This window comes from Lolium perenne, chromosome 2, assembly GCF_019359855.2.
Source record: "Lolium perenne isolate Kyuss_39 chromosome 2, Kyuss_2.0, whole genome shotgun sequence".
Taxonomy (NCBI): Eukaryota; Viridiplantae; Streptophyta; class Magnoliopsida; order Poales; family Poaceae; genus Lolium; species Lolium perenne.
The window spans coordinates 320,077,133-320,095,650 of record NC_067245.2 but is presented as its reverse complement, the minus strand read 5'-3'; the positions used below and the strand labels follow the sequence as shown (position 1 = coordinate 320,095,650).

At 47.4% G+C, this 18,518-nt stretch overlaps 3 protein-coding genes and 1 long non-coding RNA gene across 4 annotated transcripts; 1 reads left to right on the top strand and 3 right to left on the bottom strand.

Annotated features, from left to right (window-relative positions):
- Positions 1-463: 463 nt before the first annotated feature.
- LOC139835899 (exocyst complex component EXO70A1-like) lies at positions 464-1,843 on the bottom strand. Its single transcript, XM_071825796.1, has one exon. The coding sequence runs from the start codon at positions 1,841-1,843 to the stop codon at positions 464-466; it is 1,380 nt and encodes a 459-aa protein (XP_071681897.1).
- A 1,101-nt stretch (positions 1,844-2,944) lies between these two features.
- Positions 2,945-4,216, bottom strand: LOC127336662 (uncharacterized). Its single transcript, XR_007873437.2, has 3 exons — positions 4,104-4,216; positions 3,814-3,874; positions 2,945-3,666 (listed from the first exon to the last, which is right to left on the bottom strand). It is a non-coding gene; the product is annotated as an uncharacterized lncRNA (long non-coding RNA).
- A 6,596-nt stretch (positions 4,217-10,812) lies between these two features.
- Positions 10,813-12,939, top strand: LOC127329527 (phosphatidylinositol 4-kinase gamma 7-like). Its single transcript, XM_051356032.1, has one exon. The coding sequence runs from the start codon at positions 10,813-10,815 to the stop codon at positions 12,583-12,585; it is 1,773 nt and encodes a 590-aa protein (XP_051211992.1). The 3' UTR covers positions 12,586-12,939.
- Positions 12,940-15,944: 3,005 nt separating this feature from the next.
- Positions 15,945-17,596, bottom strand: LOC127336663 (F-box/kelch-repeat protein At5g15710). The gene has a single exon (XM_051363498.2). It carries the CDS (start codon positions 17,527-17,529, stop codon positions 16,312-16,314), a length of 1,218 nt encoding a protein of 405 aa, XP_051219458.1. The 5' UTR covers positions 17,530-17,596; the 3' UTR covers positions 15,945-16,311.
- Positions 17,597-18,518: the final 922 nt, after the last annotated feature.

Sequence of the window (18,518 nt, the reverse complement as noted above, 5' to 3'; positions counted from 1 at the left end):
GGGCGGCGGAGTGTGGCCATGGTGTCCGTCGGAATCAAGGATGAATCTGATACCAAGTTGTCACGGGGTGGGGGTGGATTTGATCGGAGGTTGTAGTCATGATATGTTTGTGGCCGTGGGTGGTACTCACGGTGACCTATGGATCGAGAAGGAGGTGAGGAGGGGCGCCGAGGCGTAGGAGCATGAGGTGAGAGATAGATTATTTTTCTGCTTGCCTTCATTGATACGTAGGGGTGGCTAAATATAGCGTATTACAATTGATGTAGAAGACTCAAACTTCAATTGGGTGTTGGCAGGGTAACCTTCTTCGGGACTAAACCTTTCCAACTTAAGACCCAGACACTTTATCTAACTCTCCTTAGACTCCACAAGAATTAGACTAGGATAAGAACTAAGGTGCAGGGAACATGAACTCTGGAATCTTATTTGTTGGGTGACTCTTGTTTGATGCCTCAAGCAGTTTTCAGCCTTCGAATATCCCTCCCAGCATCTTCTCCAGATCGCCAGGGCTGCTGTTTCCGTTGCTAGCTTGTTTCCCTAGCTCTGGATGGTCCTTCAAGTAGTCACGGTAACCTGAAATGACTCTATTGGTGATCTTTTCCCGCAGCAAGGATCGGAGACGAGAGTCTGGAACCTTCCAGAACCTCTGAGACAGGTACGTTTCATGAAACTCTGACTGGAATTTGTCGAGTGTAGAGGTTTTCTTCCAAAGTTTTGGTTCTCGAGAAGAATTCGATTTCGGTATGTAGGAAAGCGCGCGTCCCCAGGAAACATCCAGATAGGTATTCATGTACTTCTTACATTCAGGTGTAAGTTCAGGTTCCCGGCGTCCGGGCCTGAGGTATGTCGATGGTTCAGACACTTCCTGCGCTAGGAAATAGGAATTGTTGAGCAAGAACAAGCACCCGAGGTTCGGATCCGAGCACAACTTCGATTTTGTCCGGAGCAGATCCCTTGTATAACCGATCATGTCAGTTATCAGTCCACGAAGGTTTTCTGTGTTGTGGCTCTGCGCGGAGTTTTGCCTTGCTTTCTTCATCAACAAAATGCAATCCACCAACATCTGAGTTTTGCTGTTAACCTCTCCTTTTCCTAGCGAAATCTCGGTACCCCACGAGTTGTCGCAATCCATGAGTGCCCTCATATTCCGCATCCTGCTGGATATGGCCTGAGTTAGCCTGTCCTCCTCTCTTTCCAAAGAGGGGCCTATCTCGTTGAAAATGCTCCCACGCAGGTCGTGTGATGCTCCGGAGACACAGATATGCATGTGTAGCACGACCTGTAGATTCTCCACCTTGAGAACATCGAGGATGGCCGCGACAACGACGAGCATCGCTGAGATGCTCGCACTTCCAAACCGTGCGGCCTCTAAAGTATCGTGGCCGCCGGCGACTAGCTCTCTGACACCGACGGCAGTTATGGTGAGGGCTCGGATCCACCCGTGCACCAACCCTTCAAGCCACCACGCAGACTTGCCTTGGAGCTGGAACTGCTGCTGTAGAGTATGGCCCTCGCGACATTGGAGAACCCACTTGACGTCGAGCTCGATGAACCAAGTCTCCAGCTTGGCACTGTATTTGAAAGCTTCGATCATGCGCTGGGTGTAACCGTCCCTGACCATTCTGTGAGCGATCCTCGAGAGCTCGCTGGCACCAAAATCCCCTGCTGTGCGGGAGGAGCAGCCAGAGTTCTTGGACATGTCAGAACTGGAGGCACCAGAGTACTTGGATCCGCTCCGACTGGACAGGGAGGAGATAGTCCACATGATGCGGCTGTCGCTCCTGTTGACACGCCGGATCGACTCACGGTAGGAGTAGGGGATGGGAGCAGTGGTGCTCGACATGGAAGCATGGTTCACTAGGCTGCTAGGACGACGACGACGAGGAGGAGGAGGAGGAGGAGGAGGAGGAGGAGGAGGAGGAGGAGGAGGAGGAGGAGGAGGAGCTCTTGGTGGATGGATGGATGTTCGCCTTTGGTGGAGCTCGTTGGCCCCATGGTCAGCTGTGTGGGTGGACGCCGAGCCCGAGCCGGAGGAGTAGCTGGAGTACCCCTGACCGGACGGGGAGGAAAAAGACGATCTTCGGTTCAACCCGGCGTGGGAATTGCGTGGCGGGTGGGGAGCTGTGCTGCTCTCCCCCGTCATGGAAGAAAGCTGTTGCACCATTCTTCTTGTGGTTGGATGGACACCATTGGCCGAGCTTGTCGACGCTGTTGTCGGCTGCGCTGGTGGACGCCGTGCCCAAGGGGTAGGAACGAGAGATGGTGAAGTAGCTGGATTCGCCCTGACCGAACTGAGAGCCTGCGAGGCCAGAGCTGGTCTGCTGCGCAATTGGGACCTCGCATTGGCAATGCTCTGAGCGAAGGCGGCATCTCTATCCTCTTTCGCCGAACCAAGCTGCTTCGCCATGCTGCTACTTTGTGGATGGAAGCTCGTTGAGGTGACAAGAGCAGGGCCAGGTCACCGGAATATATAGTGATTGGGTCGTCGCGGGAGCCGCGTGTGAACAATTGACAAGTTGAGAACCCGGTTGCGGCCTAAGTCTCCAGCCGCGACCGGAACCGTGTGATGAAAACGGCCAAACCAGCAGCTGTTAGAGGCATCGAAATTTCCACCAGCTGATCCAGTGAACACATTGGTCAAGTGCTTCCATGAATGGTCAACGCTTTGGTGTAGAGAGTGCACAAGCCTGCGGAGATCACCCGCTGTCGGTAGGTCTTCATCCTTTCTCCATCGCGTGGACAACACTGGCAGCGGCTGCCGGCTGATTCGAAATGCGCTAGAGAAACTGGGAGTTTGGGGAGGTGAGAAGACCAGCAAACGAGAGGTTCAACCGTTCAAGATAACATATAGAGCTCGTTGGTTCCTTATCATCCTTCCATGGGGTAATCTTTCCGTTCACGGGGAATCCTAAGCTGCTTGTCTTTCGTATGGAAAGAGTGTACAGGTCATGGATTATTTACTACTCTCCGACACCGAACAGCATCATATCATCAATCTCGAAACCAGTTGGAGTTAAGACTAGCTATGTATATTATGCACCTATCTTAAACATACACTATGTAGAAGTGAAAATGTGCAGAGTGGCGAAGACTAGCACTTTGCTGTTCACATCTTGCATGCTTTATCATCTTTACATTCACCCTAGCAAAGGAAAAAAACAGTCAACAAACTCAAGTTAGTGGGATGATCAAAGAGTGGATTGGTATGGACTATTTTAACACCAACGATTGGTCGGTGGAGATCTCCATTGACACTTGGTGTGCCAGTATGTCAAGAAAAAAACACCCCCAACCGCAAGGCCATGGCAACCCTCACAATGCTCACTAGTTGGACAATTTGGAACAAAAGAAACGCGAGTCTTCCATAATAAATCCGCCCCAACGACGATTCTACTAAAGACAATCAAACATGAAGCAAAGATTTGGGTCACCACGGGCGCGAAACATTCAAGTGTTTTAATATTGAGAGAGTAGTTACCATGTGCTCTTTTTTGGTTTTTGTATTTGTCTGAACTATTATCCTTAATTAATTAATGGAGGAAAAATACTTTTGCCTCCCTTCCAAAAAAAAAAGTCTTGCCCGCTACTGGAAGTTGCAGAAGAAGAGATAAAGCCGAATAACCGCTTGTCTTCGAGCTGCAAAAATCTCCTCCAATGGAGGTCGACCTGTCATAGGGAGAGAATGGGCAGATCATTCAAACCACACAGTATACTTCATTTGAAGGTGCATAGTGTTAAAATAGTTTGATATGACTAGAAAAGTAAATGGAGCAATAACACCGTTGGTATACAACGAACTCTTAGTGGACGAACCTGTAACTTCCATGCGGTATTTGGCCCATACACCATATACTGCATTTGCTATGGTACCTACCTGCAGGATATCAAAGTAAGATTAATGATGGGCCGAACATTAAAATTCGAATCTAGTACTGTAGTATTTAATTTGATCACGCCAGAAGAATAATTTGAATTCCACTGTGCAAAGCAGTTTGATGTAGCAAATGTTCTGCTATATAGACAGTGTACAGCCGAACGGTAAATCTCTGAAATGAGCTAAGCAAGATGATCACTGGATATGCTCCCTGCAAATGTGCACTTACAGGTTCGTATTTAGTAACAGCAGAAACCCATCCAAGTCCCACTTCCTCGTAAAGCCTTCTAAATGCCTGCAATCATAACTTCTGTTACTAGCTTCAAAAACCTAAAATTACCCATTGCATAGACAAAATGTATCATGGTTCTGCATAGGTTTGTAGGAACGTCGTATTTTTCTTGGTATTATACTGTCTGTCAGCTTGGCAGTTGGTACTAGTATGGACTGGTTATTCAGTAAGGTCAAATTAACTCCATAGACATTCAGTGGCGGACGCAGGAAAAAATTAGAGGGGGGGCACACCTCTAAAAAAATTTTTGAGCCCCTCCAATTGTAAAAAACCGTTCACCAAATAAACAATATATAAGACAAATGATTGCCAATATATATCAAATTTGCACGATTGTAATATAAATAGTTCAAAACATGAATTGAATCATAGACACTGGACAGAAATATGCTAATATCATTTTAACATAATTAATTTAACACCACTTAACCACTACAAAACCACTACAAATAATGGACATATACAGACCATGGAGAAATTTCTACCGCACCTGCAAGTGCAATCGATTGACAGACCATGGACAAAATGATTTGACATAATCGGTAACAGTACCTGCTGGAGTTGGACTACTCCATGTGCTCGGTAAGATTATGTTGGATTTCGGTTGCAAAAATACAAATAATTAAGCACCATCAACAAATTACGAACATAAATAGCAGGAGGCACAGCAAAACTTGTATAGTAGAAAAATTGCAGCCATGGAAGATCCAAAATCATGTTCGTAAGGAAAATAATAATAGTTCATTTTTGGGAGTAAGCGCTCGAGGGGTAACGTTTGCAGCTTTGGTGCATGCAAAAAATTGCTATAAAAGAAAGTCTACATGTGTATCAGTAGTAGTACTCCGTTTCTTTGTAGGAGTAGGCTCTAAGAAATCAAATGGATGATGTGGAATCTAAACACTGAGTTAGTAAATAAATCTAGATAAATGACCAGTTTCATTCCTTCCAAATAACCAAGTGTGAGACTACAAAATAAAAATGACAATCCGTGCTAAAAAGTTACGCACAGTTTCATAATCGAGACCCTGATTTTCCTCTGCATAGTAATCTTTCGAGCTGATGTCAACAAAATTTATAGCTCCATAGGATTTGTTTCTTTCCCTCAACATGTTTACCTGTCAAAACATGATAGTTAGTACGAGCAAACTTAGCTGCTGCACTACAGCCAGCCTCTATTGTTTTGTTCACTGACACTATTAGTCAAGAAAACACATTCAAATTTCAGTGATTACGATTTAAAAGGTTCCTTCTTTTATAAGATGGTGATGCTCCTCGAGTTTGTCGTATGTGTAACCCACGTGACAGGGTCCTGAAGTATTGTGGACGTTAAGTTCGTGACGGAGTCAAAACCAAGTGTTTCATGGAGACAAATTTTTATGCTGATGGAAAATTCTATGGAAAGAAATTAAGCATCACGGGAGAAGTATAAGATGATGGAAGAACCGATGAACACAAATTCGTAGAAAATAAACATATCTTTTAGACAAAAAACTCAGATCAACAAAGTTCATCCAGATGATCATATGGTTCATAATCGCGGAAACAATTATCTATCAATTTTTACGATAAAAGGTGCTTTATTCAACTCAATTATTATAGCCAACCATTCACGGTGGTTGATTAGTCTTCAAAAATAATCGTAACTGGAAAAGGGTTCAATACAATGATACAGACAAAAATGAGGGAAAAACATTGTCACTACATTTAGACTGTTTTTAGATGGAAAACTGAGTAGTAACCTGGGATACGAAATAAATACATGGAGTTTCTGTTTCTGCAACTAAGACAAGGAAAAATCAGCTTGCAGATTCAGGATCATTTAGCAGCATCGCGGAAAGTTAGCATACTCTCGGATCAAATGGCTGTTCATCTACCTTTATCCTTAGAAGCTCAGGCGGAAGCCCATTTACTTATGTTTTCTCATATGAATCTCTTATCTCCCGCTATCGGAGATCCTATTTGCATACCAACCCAAGACATGCTTATCGGGCTTTATGTATTAACGATTGGAAACCGCCAAGGTATTTGTGCAAATAGATATAATAGTTACGTAAACTATCCAAATAAAAAAGTTAATTACAATATGAAAGATAAAGACCCCCACTTGTGTAGTTCTTATGATGCACTGGGAGCTTATAGACAAACTCATCAGTTTAGACACATTCGTACTGCCTAGTATCATGCAATAAGCAAGCCCATCTTTCAGTTACGTGTCACTAGCTGACCATGCTCAAGTAGTAATTGGCAGCAAACAAATTTGGATGCCTTTTATTAGAGCAAGTATAATAAGTCCTAATCAGCTGACTACAAGGATTAAAATAATATATTTGTGTCTAGTTGGAGGAGAGAGAAGAGGAGAGAGAATGTAAGTGGGCTCTTATACAAGAGCTAGCTCTAGCACGTGCTCCTAGGCAAGTTGTGTCAATGAAAGGTGGGCCATTCATTGAGAAAGTGATACATTCTTATAGCTAACTATTGTACTTGTTGGCTACAAATTAGCTATAGATGACATGACATCGTGTTAATAGCCAACAACCGGCTATACTCTTGGAATTGCTCTCAAGCTGCTACATACGCTCTAGGGGTACACCAGTTATGCAACTGCTGAGTATACCAATAACAGGTCCCAGCAAGCAACAACAGATTATGCAACGCACCTCACGCATACAGAGCGGGCATTCACCATCGTACAGCATCTTGATCCTCCAATTCTGGGACGAACTTGTTGGATTATTAGGCAATTTCCGTGTGAGTTTAATTACCGAAAGCAACATTACAGATGCACAAGCATACTTAACCATACACATCAGACTAAGCACATGCATCAGATCTGAACATGGAACAAGTAGCAGTGCAAGGTAGGAGAGGAAAAACACGTACATCGCGACCGGGAAGGTCGCACCAGCAGTAGCACCACCACCACCATGGGAGTTGTTGATGTCGCCCATGGTGTAGTCGAAGTCGTCGATGAAGCAGACGAAGGCGAAGATGAACACGAACAGCAGCGATCAGTCGCGCCGAGACGCTCCCCAAAAACCTTATCGCCCATCTCCCGGTGCAGGATCTCAACGGACGGAGTTTCGGAGACCTGCTCTCCCGGACGGCTGTGCACGCAGTCGTCGGGATGGGGAAGACTAGAGAGTAGCACAGCAAAAGAAACTTCGCGAGAGAGATCTAAAAGCACTGTTTTCAGATCTGATCGTCTCCTTGTATAGCCTGGGAGGAAGCTGACCCGCCCGCGTTGACACGCGTAGGAAGCCAGGAACACGCGGCGAGCATGCACATGCAGGCCGACACGTACCCAACACAGTTGGTGCACCAAGCAAAAAATTTAGGCTTTCTTAGTGGGCCTAAACTTTATCCCCCAATGTTGTCCCAAACTGCCAACGTGATGGGCCTTGAGATTTCAGGAATTGTAGATCACATGGGCTGATTTAGTGGGTTGCATGCAGCCAATCTACATTCAACAGAACTTCCCCCATCCTTCAGCTCCGCTGCAGGGGACGCCTTCACGTCCAAGTGAACTTGGCATCTCCAGGCTGAACTTCGATCCAGTATTGACGTTAGGAGCTAGTTCCGAGCTAGGAAATGCCGATCGACCACGGGTGCCATGAAATCGTACTCACCGTACAGCGAAGCGGGGCGGGCCGCGGCGGAGTCCCATCGGCCTCCCCGTGGCGGGATCCGCGCCGCGGCGGCAGCGAGCGGGCGCGCGCGGGGAAGCGCCGCTCCCAGGCGGGACAGCGAGCTCGCCATCACTCGATCGATCCCTTTCCGTCTCCCTCGCGAGTTCGCGACGCTGCCTGTGCGTGTGGTGTGGTCGGCGAGGAGGCCTCGGGGCGCAGCGGTGGCCTCCTGTTCAAATGGAACCAAATGGGATTTGTTTGCTGGTCGAATTTTGCTCCACGGGGGCGGTTTTCCTCCCTCCCTCTCTCCACCGCTAGTTTCCCCGCATTTCAATTTTGTTCTCCGTTTCTTAGGGAAAAAATCTAGCTCGCGAAAATAAGCGTATATAAGCATATTTTTAGTGTACCTTTGTTCCAAATTATAATATGTTTTAGACATTTCAATGTGAACTACATACAAACTGAAATGAGTGAATTGGCTTAAAGTATGTTCAAATAAATTCGAATTTAGAAAAATCTATAACATCTTATAATTCTTCAAAACAAATTAACACTTAATTTTTCTTAAAATGTGCAAATACTTACCATGTTGATTAATTAAGAAGACGGATTTTAAAGATGAATTGAAAAGAAGGACCGTTACAAGTCGTCCAAGCGAAAAAAAAAGGGAAAGAATAACACAAAAACTACTCTCCGGAAAGGATGCTTTCCAAATACTCCGAGAAGGGTCCTATTCGCAAACGGATCTTTCATTCTATGCGTCACGATCGTAGTAGGAGTGTAGGACATAACACAAGACATATGACTAGTAGTCGTTCGAATAGTCTATGTGTCGGTATTTGTCTTTCAATCGAAAACCTTGACTAGTCAAGTCGTATCTTCTCACGCACCTAGTCCATGAGTTGGTACCCTTGAGACTCTGACATAAATATTGCCCGCTCCTCGCGAACAATATACTTCAAGAAAGAAAAAAAAAAGGTGTTGCAAGATGAACAAGATATATATAATCAAACACAAAATAGAGATGAAAGGATTAAGTCGAAACTGATGTGTATCTTCCTCGTGTAGGTTGTGATTAGATGGCCTAAATGAGGCCTTTCAAGCGGACTAAACAGGTGCAAGAGCCCACTGCCCATTAGGGTTAGGACTAAGGTCATTTTGGACTTTGCACATGAGGGGAGGGAGATGATAAGCCTCCAATCTAGCCACCGCTAGTATAATGAAGAAAATCGAATAGCCTCCATTGGAGAAGAAAACCAAAAGAGAAAGGGAAGAGAGAAACTTAAAAGAAGAAGCTAAATCACACACTCGGCCTTGCCCACAAGGTTGTGAAGATCAGATATGCATCTGTGTCTCCTTCAAGCTGTTGTTTCGCCATATTTGGTGAGATTTCTCCAATCCCCACCTCTTGTAGTTGGCATCGAAGATCTGCTTGTATCTTGATGTATGAGATCCTCTAGTGCTCTCTAGAGTTGTATCCCAATTTGATAATAGTGAAAAAGGATTTGTGTGGCTTCGGCCCCTGGTTTTTCCTCTCAAGTTGAGAGCTTTTCCACGTAAAAGAATTAGTGTCCATGTGTGTCATTTGCTACCGCAGTTCCCACTTCTGAAATCCTAAGCACTAGATCAGACATTGGCTCAAGGAGCGTCTTGTCAAGTGCTTAGACTATTTCATCCATATATGTTGTTGCATATGTTTCCGTCCGACAAGAGCAACGATCCGCGAGTTAGTACACCCTGGTGCCGAGGTTTACATTGACCCCGCTACTTATTTTTTAGATCACGTTTAAGTTGCGCTAATCTTTAATCAACGGTAAACGGTATCCTGCTAGTTTTCTCGACAAAAATGACAGACAAGATTATGCTAGTACCATCTTGAAATTTAGAATATATTTCTTTAAAACAAGCTTCCGTCCCGCTTTATAAATAAAGCCACAGACGACCAAACCGATACATGGTGATGAGAAAAATTAGCACACACAGATGCATCCCCTAAATCACGAGTGGCCACAAGATAAATCAGAAAACGTTAAACACGTTGGTCCCTTTAGAAACGAGGGGCCAAATTATGCTAATATATCATCCTGAAATATAGAAAGTTAGCATGAACATACGCATTCCTCTAAGCCACGAGCTGCACCCACAAGATAGAACTATACAGCTTGTACTTTCAACACGTTGATCCTCTATAAAAACAAGTTGGACATGGTAGGTAGTCTAATCTAAATAATCTAAACAAAAAAAATAAACAAAGACAAAAGGATGGACGAAGGGAACAATCGCAAGGAGCCGCAAGACCTTTCTCCATCCGCAAGAAAACGGCCGAGACGCCAATCAAAACCGCCTCGGAAACAGCAGCGCCCGCGAATATACGCTCCACGGGACCCATCCTCCACGTCACCCGGCCCTGGCCAATCGGTCTTATCCACATCGCCCTCGCGCCCGTCCGGCCATCCGACGGCTGGCGATCGCTCCCTATCCGCCATCGGACGGCTCACGCGGCTCCTTCCAGACCTTTCCGCGCGCGGTAACCGCGGCTCACGCCGTCACCTGGTCCGTGACGGGCGCCTACGTGGCGCGCACGGATTGCCCACGTCCGGTCTCGCGGCACGTCCGTACAGAACTCATTTTCGTAGAGACCCCTGTGATTTCCCGTATTCACGTTCTCGTCTGTAGAAGACATCGCTTGGTCCCGCGGTCAGTGTCTCATCCGGATTCTGCAGAGGGTATATGTTCAAATATTTCGTAGTTTGGAGGGTTACGTGGTAAGATGCAATTCCCGTCACGGATCAGGTAGAGAAGGCCGAGCGGAATTCGATGGGCGAGCGGGTTGGTGATGCGGGCGCAGCAGCAGTAGCAGATTGACAGGCCAATGGAGCGATAGGTTGGTACGACGGCATGACCACCACTCCGGATCTGCTCCGCCGCTAGCCTGCTTCCCCACCGCCCCGGCCGGCGCCCTCGCCGCCGGCCGATCCGCTCCCTATCCTCACGCGCCTCGCCACTCCCTCCATGGTAAGATGGAATCAATCCCCGTCCTGTCTGTCCTCACGCGGCCGGCGGGGAGGCGGCGGGTGTTCGTGCAGACGGAGACCGGGTGCGTGCTGGGCATGGACCTGGACCGCGGCGACAACGCGCACACCGTCAAGCGCCGGCTGCAGCTGGCGCTCAACGTGCCCACGGGCGGGACCTCGCTCACCTTCGGCGACCGCGTCCTGGAGAACGACCTCTCCTCCATCCGCCGCGACTCGCCGCTGCTGCTCACGCGCGACAGCATCCACCGCAGCTGCTCCACGCCCTGCCTCTGCCCGGCCTCCGCGGACTTCGAGCACAAGGACAGCAGCGGGCTGGTCGAGATACTCGGGTCCTCCAGCACCAGCGTGAGGCGGCTCGTCGACGACGTGGCCACCGGCATACGGGGCGGGCTGGATCCCGTGCCCATTGACAGCGGCCTCGGCGGCTCCTACTACTTCAGGGACCTTGGCGGCGACAGGGTCGCCATCGTGAAGCCCACAGATGAGGAGCCGTTCGCGCCCAACAACCCCAAGGGGTTCGCCGGGAGGGCGCTCGGCCAGCCGGGGCTGAAGAAGTCTGTCCGGGTAGGGGAGACGGGGTTTAGGGAGGTCGCCGCGTACCTGCTGGACCATGAAAATTTCGCGAATGTTCCCGCAACGGCGCTGGTCAAGATAACGCACTCGGTCTTCAACATCAACCGTCCGATGAACAACGGCGGCGCTCCGGCTCATGACCACCAAACTACCAGTAAGATCGCTTCGTTCCAGCAGTTCATCGCGCACGACTTCGACGCCAGTGACCACGGCACTTCGAGCTTCCCGGTGGCTGCTGTTCACCGGATCGGCATATTGGACATCAGGATTTTCAACACCGACAGGCATGGCGGTAATGTGCTGGTGAGGAAACTTGATGGTGGCACCGGCCGCTTTGGTTGCCAGACGGAGCTCTTCCCTATTGATCATGGCCTGTGCCTGCCGGAGAACTTGGAGGACCCTTATTTCGAGTGGATACACTGGGCGCAGGCGTCGATCCCGTTCTCCGAGGAAGAGCTTGAGTACGTCAGGAATCTTGATCCGGTAAGGGATGCTGCAATGCTGCGGAGAGAACTGCCCATGATACGCGAGGCTTGCCTCCGGGTCCTGATCCTGTGCACCATCTTCCTCAAAGAGGCTGCAACTTTCGGGCTTTGCTTGGCAGAGATAGGCGAGATGATGACTAGGGAGTTCAGAGGGATGGAGGAGGAGCCCAGCAAATTGGAGCTTGTCTGCATGGAAGCTAGAAAGAAGGTGGATGAATGGGAACCATTCTCTCCTGACGTTGAACAAGGGGAGGACATGGGTTTCCAGTTCTCCATGGATGTGTTAGGAGGCTACAGTGATGCGATTCGATCGCCAAGATTCCATTGCTCAGGCATGAAGGGTTCTAGCTTCAGAAATCCTCTGACCAAGCTTGTGGAGAGCATGAATGAGGACAATGATGATGATGAAGATCGAAAGGAGTTCTCCATGCCTTCATCTCATCATCGGATCCCATCTGCTGAGTTGAATCCTCCTAGTGTGTACAGAACTACTAGTTTGAATGGCAGTGCCGTGAACAGGAGCGCCGACGAACAGCTCCCATCAAGTATGTGCTTTGTCAGGTTGTCGGACATGAGTGCAGAGGAGTGGCACGTCTTCGTTGAGAAGTTTCAGGAGCTGCTGAAAGAAGTGCTGGACGAATGCAAGGCGGCTGGAGCGCAGCGGATGAAGCAACGGTTGGGCACTTCCTGCAAATTTTGACTAGTACAATAGAGCAGGAGAGAAGATATGATCATATGTACAACTTCGGCCCGAACGTTGTGGTGTGTAACTGTCTAAAGTTTGTTCATCAGGTAGACGATACCAAAGGCTGGTGATGGATGTGGTGGGGAACTGCTACGCATGTTTATTACTTATTACGTTAAGACAAGTGCTGCATAATAAATGCTTACCAGCTTGTGTATATTGCTTTAGTAGATGCTAAACACTAAGAATGCTATTCGTTGGCTGTTGCTGAACATTCTTTGTGTTGTGTGTGAGCAGTGTAAATATGCACCTCTGATGTAAATGCTTACCTTGTGTTGAACATCTTCAATGAACACTTGTCTTGCGGTCGCTCTGATATCCAAATTTCTTGACAATCCAGATCTGAGAAAATTATAATGTTGTCTGGAGTAGATGGGTCAATTGTCAACTCAAAAAGATCAGTGGAAGAATGTAAAAGACTAAGAATGAGCTATTTTCTAACAGCGGTTTCCTTGAATAATTGCACAGACAGGGAACAAACTATCTTACTCAAGAGTTTCATTATGCCTTCTGTTAGCAATAATAAAGGCTGACAGCAGCATCCTAGCGAATTTAAGCTGTAAGGCTGGTCTGTACAGTGTACTGTACTAAAAATTGTGAAGAAGCCATCCATATACCTTGGGTTGCTCCTGCTCTACCAAGCAAAACAAGAAGGATTTAACAAGAAAAATAGTAAGATTTCTTCTGCTGTAACAACATAAATAGTTAGGTGCAGTGGTGAAGTTTTTTAGAATAACACCCTGGTTCCATTGATAGATCAACAAAACCTGATGAAGCAGGTCTGGTGGCATAAACCCTCGCGTCCAAGGCGCAAACTGAGTTCTGAAGCAAAAGCTTACAAAGCCACACAGCTAAGATCGGAACTACAGCAGCACCACACCCTCATAACCATGCAAGCTCTTAAAGTTACACAAAAGTAGAGAGGCAGGCATCAGGCGAGGAGAATGCAAGGGCCAGGGTCGATGTTGGGGTAGCCCAGGTTCCACGCTGCGCCACCTTCTTGGCATCTGGACAGCGATCAGCAGCATCCTGTCCCAGCATCCCAGGCAGATCAGCATGAAGGTTAAGCTTGACGACAGCGTCATCTCACATCCATAAGCAGCAGCTCCCTCAGCAAGAGAGATCTAGGTGGAGAACTGGTCGATAGCCTCCAGCATCTGGTCCTAGAAGATCAGTTTCCATCTCTTCAAAGTTACCAGGACCAGTCTCCACACCTGCAAGATATTAATCCATGGATGGCCGTTGAAAACATTGCATTTCTAATTTTCCACAAGCTCAACACAACAGAATGCAGAACAGCATGCTTTTCATTAGCAATCCAAAATTAGCTGTCTCTAATGTTTACATTAAAGAAATCAGAAACTACTAGCCAGATTTGTTTTGCTACGATGCACTGAAAAAATAGACAATGAATAGATTCATTTTCAGTGCAGAACATGCAATCTTCTGGTTTATTCAAGTTTTTTTTTTCCAAATTATAGTCATAAGCTTGTTATGTGCAAGGAGCCAAAGGAAAATGTGTAATCTGGGAGACACATGCAACTGCCAAAATAGGGGTAACTCCTCCATAATTAGTGATAGTAGAAAGATGAAGTGGAGTTTTCTCCCATTCTCGAACTGCCAAATGGGAATATCTGTGTCAGAAGTGTAGGTAATGCTTGAAGAAATTTCCTCAAACTCATACCATTTCTGCACCAGAGAAAGAGAAAAATTCCTCCTAAAAGCGAGTTTTAATTGGGAATCATCCCAGACCTGCTTGATAGTTTTACTTTGTTCATTACAAATAACATAGAGGTCAAAAAACTGAATAGCAAGAGGCTTGATAGTGCAGTGGTGAAGTCAAACCGCATGATGAGTGTTAGACCATACTACTCATTTTTTATTAGTCGCAATCAAAGCAAATAAGAGGGAACAAAAGTAGATCTTGCAATAAATTGAATTGCTCCAGTCGTGCAATCATTATGGTGGAAGTGTTGAAGATATATAGTATTATTATCAAGCAACCCTCAATCAAGCATAGTGTCCATACCAACTCCATTTGCCAACACACAACTTGACGGCTGTCAAAATTCCCTGCAGGAGTTGTTGAGAAGAGTGTGCTATACCAAAATAGTGAATGATAACACAAACCAAGTATGGAATATATTCCAGTACATATGCAAGATGACTAAATAATAATGTGATATGTAGAATGGCACCAGGTTGACAATCTTATCTGAGAGCTGGCTGCCAGACTCCAAGAAATTACATAACGCTGCCTATCTTTCCATATGCAATTATTTACTACTTTGTCTTCATTATCATTTCGGTATCACAAAACAGCAAGCCAGTAACCAAATGTATTTTGGTACTACCTCCGTTCCAAAATAAGTGTTGTAACTTTGTCTAGATACAGGTTGCAACACTTATTTTGGATGGAACTGCCTGCATTATTCAAAAGCCTTCAATACAAGATCTTCCTAAGTGGAATACATATCGTCCAATACAGAAACAATAACACAAAAGATTGACAAAGGTCATGTCAGAAGAAATTTGTCTCCTAGAGGCTAGAGTGCGTTATCCACATGTGTTTTTGGCCATGTCACTCTCACGACAAGAAACAGCTTATAAGAGCGTAATATATCAGTAGGTATTAAGTGATCAAGTAGAACAGTTACAGTGGCTATAGATTACACGGGCAGGCATTCTGCATGGATATGATTATTATTTTTCTATCAAGAAATTATAATGCATTATAGTTGTATTGTAGTTTTGCATGAGCAAACTGCAGAATCAACTTCAGTTAACACTTCAACACTACGAAAATTGGAAAATGTGCTTTGGACTTTGGAGTGATGATCCTAGTGAACCTAAAATCTGCAACCTGTATACTTCAGCAGAATATTCACTTTCAAGGGTTGATCTGTGGGTGGACAAAACTTGTGAACATCTCATAGTGGTCAGCTGATTACTTGTTAAAATGCATAGCTGATTAATGAGACCCCGTCTATAATGCCTTGATGGAACCACTGCCAAACAATTAAACTTCAAGTGAGCTCAAATAAAAATCTATTCAGGACAACTCAGTTCAGCATGCATTCATCTATACAAAACTGGTATGCATATCGAACCTGAGAGGATAAAAGTGCCCCACCCCCATGTATAAAAAGGCCCTTAAAGCTGTTGTTTAGATATCAGAACAAACCATATGGTTGATATCCAAATTAAACCACTCGGGCATAAGATGCAGTGCTGAATTATTTGGGGAACTAAAATCGAAGATCAGTTGAACTCATGTTTTTAAGCATAGAAATTACAAATCAAAACTATCGGAATAAAACAGCAGAAGATCCTTTTCATTTCAGAAATGGAAATGAAATCATTTACAAGTCACTGTTTGCTAAGAAAATGGAATGAGAACAGCGGACCTCCATTTGTGACAACACTTCTAACTGTGAAAGATCTCCGATGGCATGACTTGAGAAAATTGGTGGCTCAAGTCAAATACTAGAAATGCTCTAAATTGTAAGCTCAAAGAAGGCGCATACAAATTCACCTAGCACTTGATAGTATTCGTGCTCAAATCTTCACAATGCATCTGGATATACTGAACTCCAGGTATGCTCCAATAGGACATCACATAGGCATCTGGAACCTCAAGTATTTGAGCTCAAATCTTCACAATGCAGTTTGTTGCCGCCATCAAAAGACCGATGTATCAAACCTTGGCTCATAAAAGCAGAACTGTGTATTGCACAACTGGCTCGCGCAGCCAGCAATCCAGGACCAAGCCTTCTTGTCGACATCGTAGAGAAGACCTTTGCCCTGGTTCCACGAGGTGAAACAGATCAAGTTGTCCTGCCCAAAGCACTCAAACCTCTCAGCAGACAACCTCAGGAGTGCCCTGAAGTACTTGGGCGGCATCCGGCTTATCTCGACCCAGATAGTCTTGCCATGATCCAGCTCCCAGATCCTCATGCTCTGCAGCGTGCTGTACAGCCCGATCCTCCCGACGAGGAAGAGCCGTCTGCGAGCCCCGGCAACGAGGTACCCATCCAGCAGCGAGCGCGGGAACTTGGCTGGTATGTGCTCCCAATGGGCCGCGTCCACCTTGTACATCATCAGCCCGAGCGGCGACAGCGTCTCGAGGTAGAGCCGGGAGTCGCAGAAGGCCATCTTGGAGGAGCAGAGGTTGGCGGCGGGCATCATCTGGTGGACGGACCATTTATCCTCCCTGGAGTCATAGACCTCGGTGGGGAGGGTCTTGTCGTCGCTAGCGGCGGCGATGAGCTTGTAGCAGCGGAGTTTGCGGTCGACGGCGAGCACGAGCTGGCGCGGGTGGTTGTGGTGCATGCCCGGGAGCACCCGCCAGGCCTGCGTGAGCGGGTTGCAGATGATGGTGCGGAATGCGGCGCCGTCGGAGCCGGCGAGGCAGACGAGGCCCCCCGAGGAGCCGACCAGGCAGAGGTCCCAGGCGGGGAGGAAGGTGAGCGGGAGGCGGTACCGCGCGCGGAGCGGCAGGCTGAGCGCGCCGCAGTGGGGCGGGGTGCCCCGGGTGAAGGCGAGCAGGCACGGCCCGTGGGAGGGCGCCGCGGCGTGCGCGGCCAGGAAGGATGGGTCGCCGCCCCGCAGGACGGTGCCCCAGCGGCGCGAGACGGCGCGCAGGCGGGAGAGGAGGAAGGGCGGGACGCGGGCGAGGACCTCGATGAGGAGGTCGTCCGGGAGCGCCGCCCAGACGCGCGGGTCCATGGCGTCGGCCGGCGAGGCGGCGGCGGAGGTGGTGGCGGCGGAGGGCGCCCGGTTGGGCGTCGCCGCGCAGGTCTCCTCGTCGAGCCCCCGCGGCTTGGTGCGCGGCCGCGAGGGGCTCGTGGGCCGGGCGGCAGCCGCGCGCGCGGTCGCCGCCGCCGCCGTTGAGTCCATCGGCGGGATCGGGGTGCGGGATGCGGAGGGGAAATCTCGAATCCTTGGGAGTCGCTGCTCTCTGTATTTTTGTTCTTTTTTTTTCTGTCCTCTTTTTGGACGGAGTCGGCGGGCTCCACTGGCAGCTGCGAAATGGAAATGGGGGAGCACGACGCGACGTCGGGGAGCGGATGGATTCCGTTACTTTTTGGACGTTTTCGGAACGGAGGGGTTGGTCGCCGTCACTTGGCTTTGGCCGGCTGGATTTAAATTTGACACGGCCAAAAAAAAAAACAGAAATATACTACTGTACCAAGGATTCTCAAGCTCCATGGACATCTCACATTTTATTTGCTGATAATTGCCTTGTGTTCATGAAAGCTGATGTTCAAAGAGCTCGGCGCTTTCAGCCCAAACTCTTCGGACCCCCTGATGAAGGAGGTTTAGATTGGCAGTGAGGCTTTGTCTGAAAAGTATATGGGCCTTCCAACGGTTTCGAGTAGGCTCATGAATAATGTTCTTTTATCATATAGTGGAAAATTTGAGGTCTAAGGCTCAAGGGTGGTGCGAGAAGATGATGTCTTTTACTGCGAGGGAGGTGCTAATTAAGTCGGTGCTTCAATCTTTATCAACCTAATCTATGAGTTGCTTCAAACTCACAAAAGATTTATGCTCCAAATTGATGGTGATTTTGTCCAAGTATTGGTCGAGTGGATCACTTAACCGAAGAGGAGAAGATGTCCTCCTGAGGAGGTCTTGGCTTCAGGGACCTACAAAAACTTAATGATGCCATGCTAGGAAAACAAGCATGGAGATTATTTTTGAATCCTACCAGCATGTGTGCAAGGGTATTGAAGCGTAGATACTTCCTAAAATTCAAAAATGGCCAGACTTACCAGTGGCGCACCACTGGTAAGTCTGGGGAGGGGTGGACCAAGTAGAAAGTTAGCAGTGGCGCACTACTAGACAGGTGGGTGCGCCACTACTAACATGCCTACCAGTGGAGCACC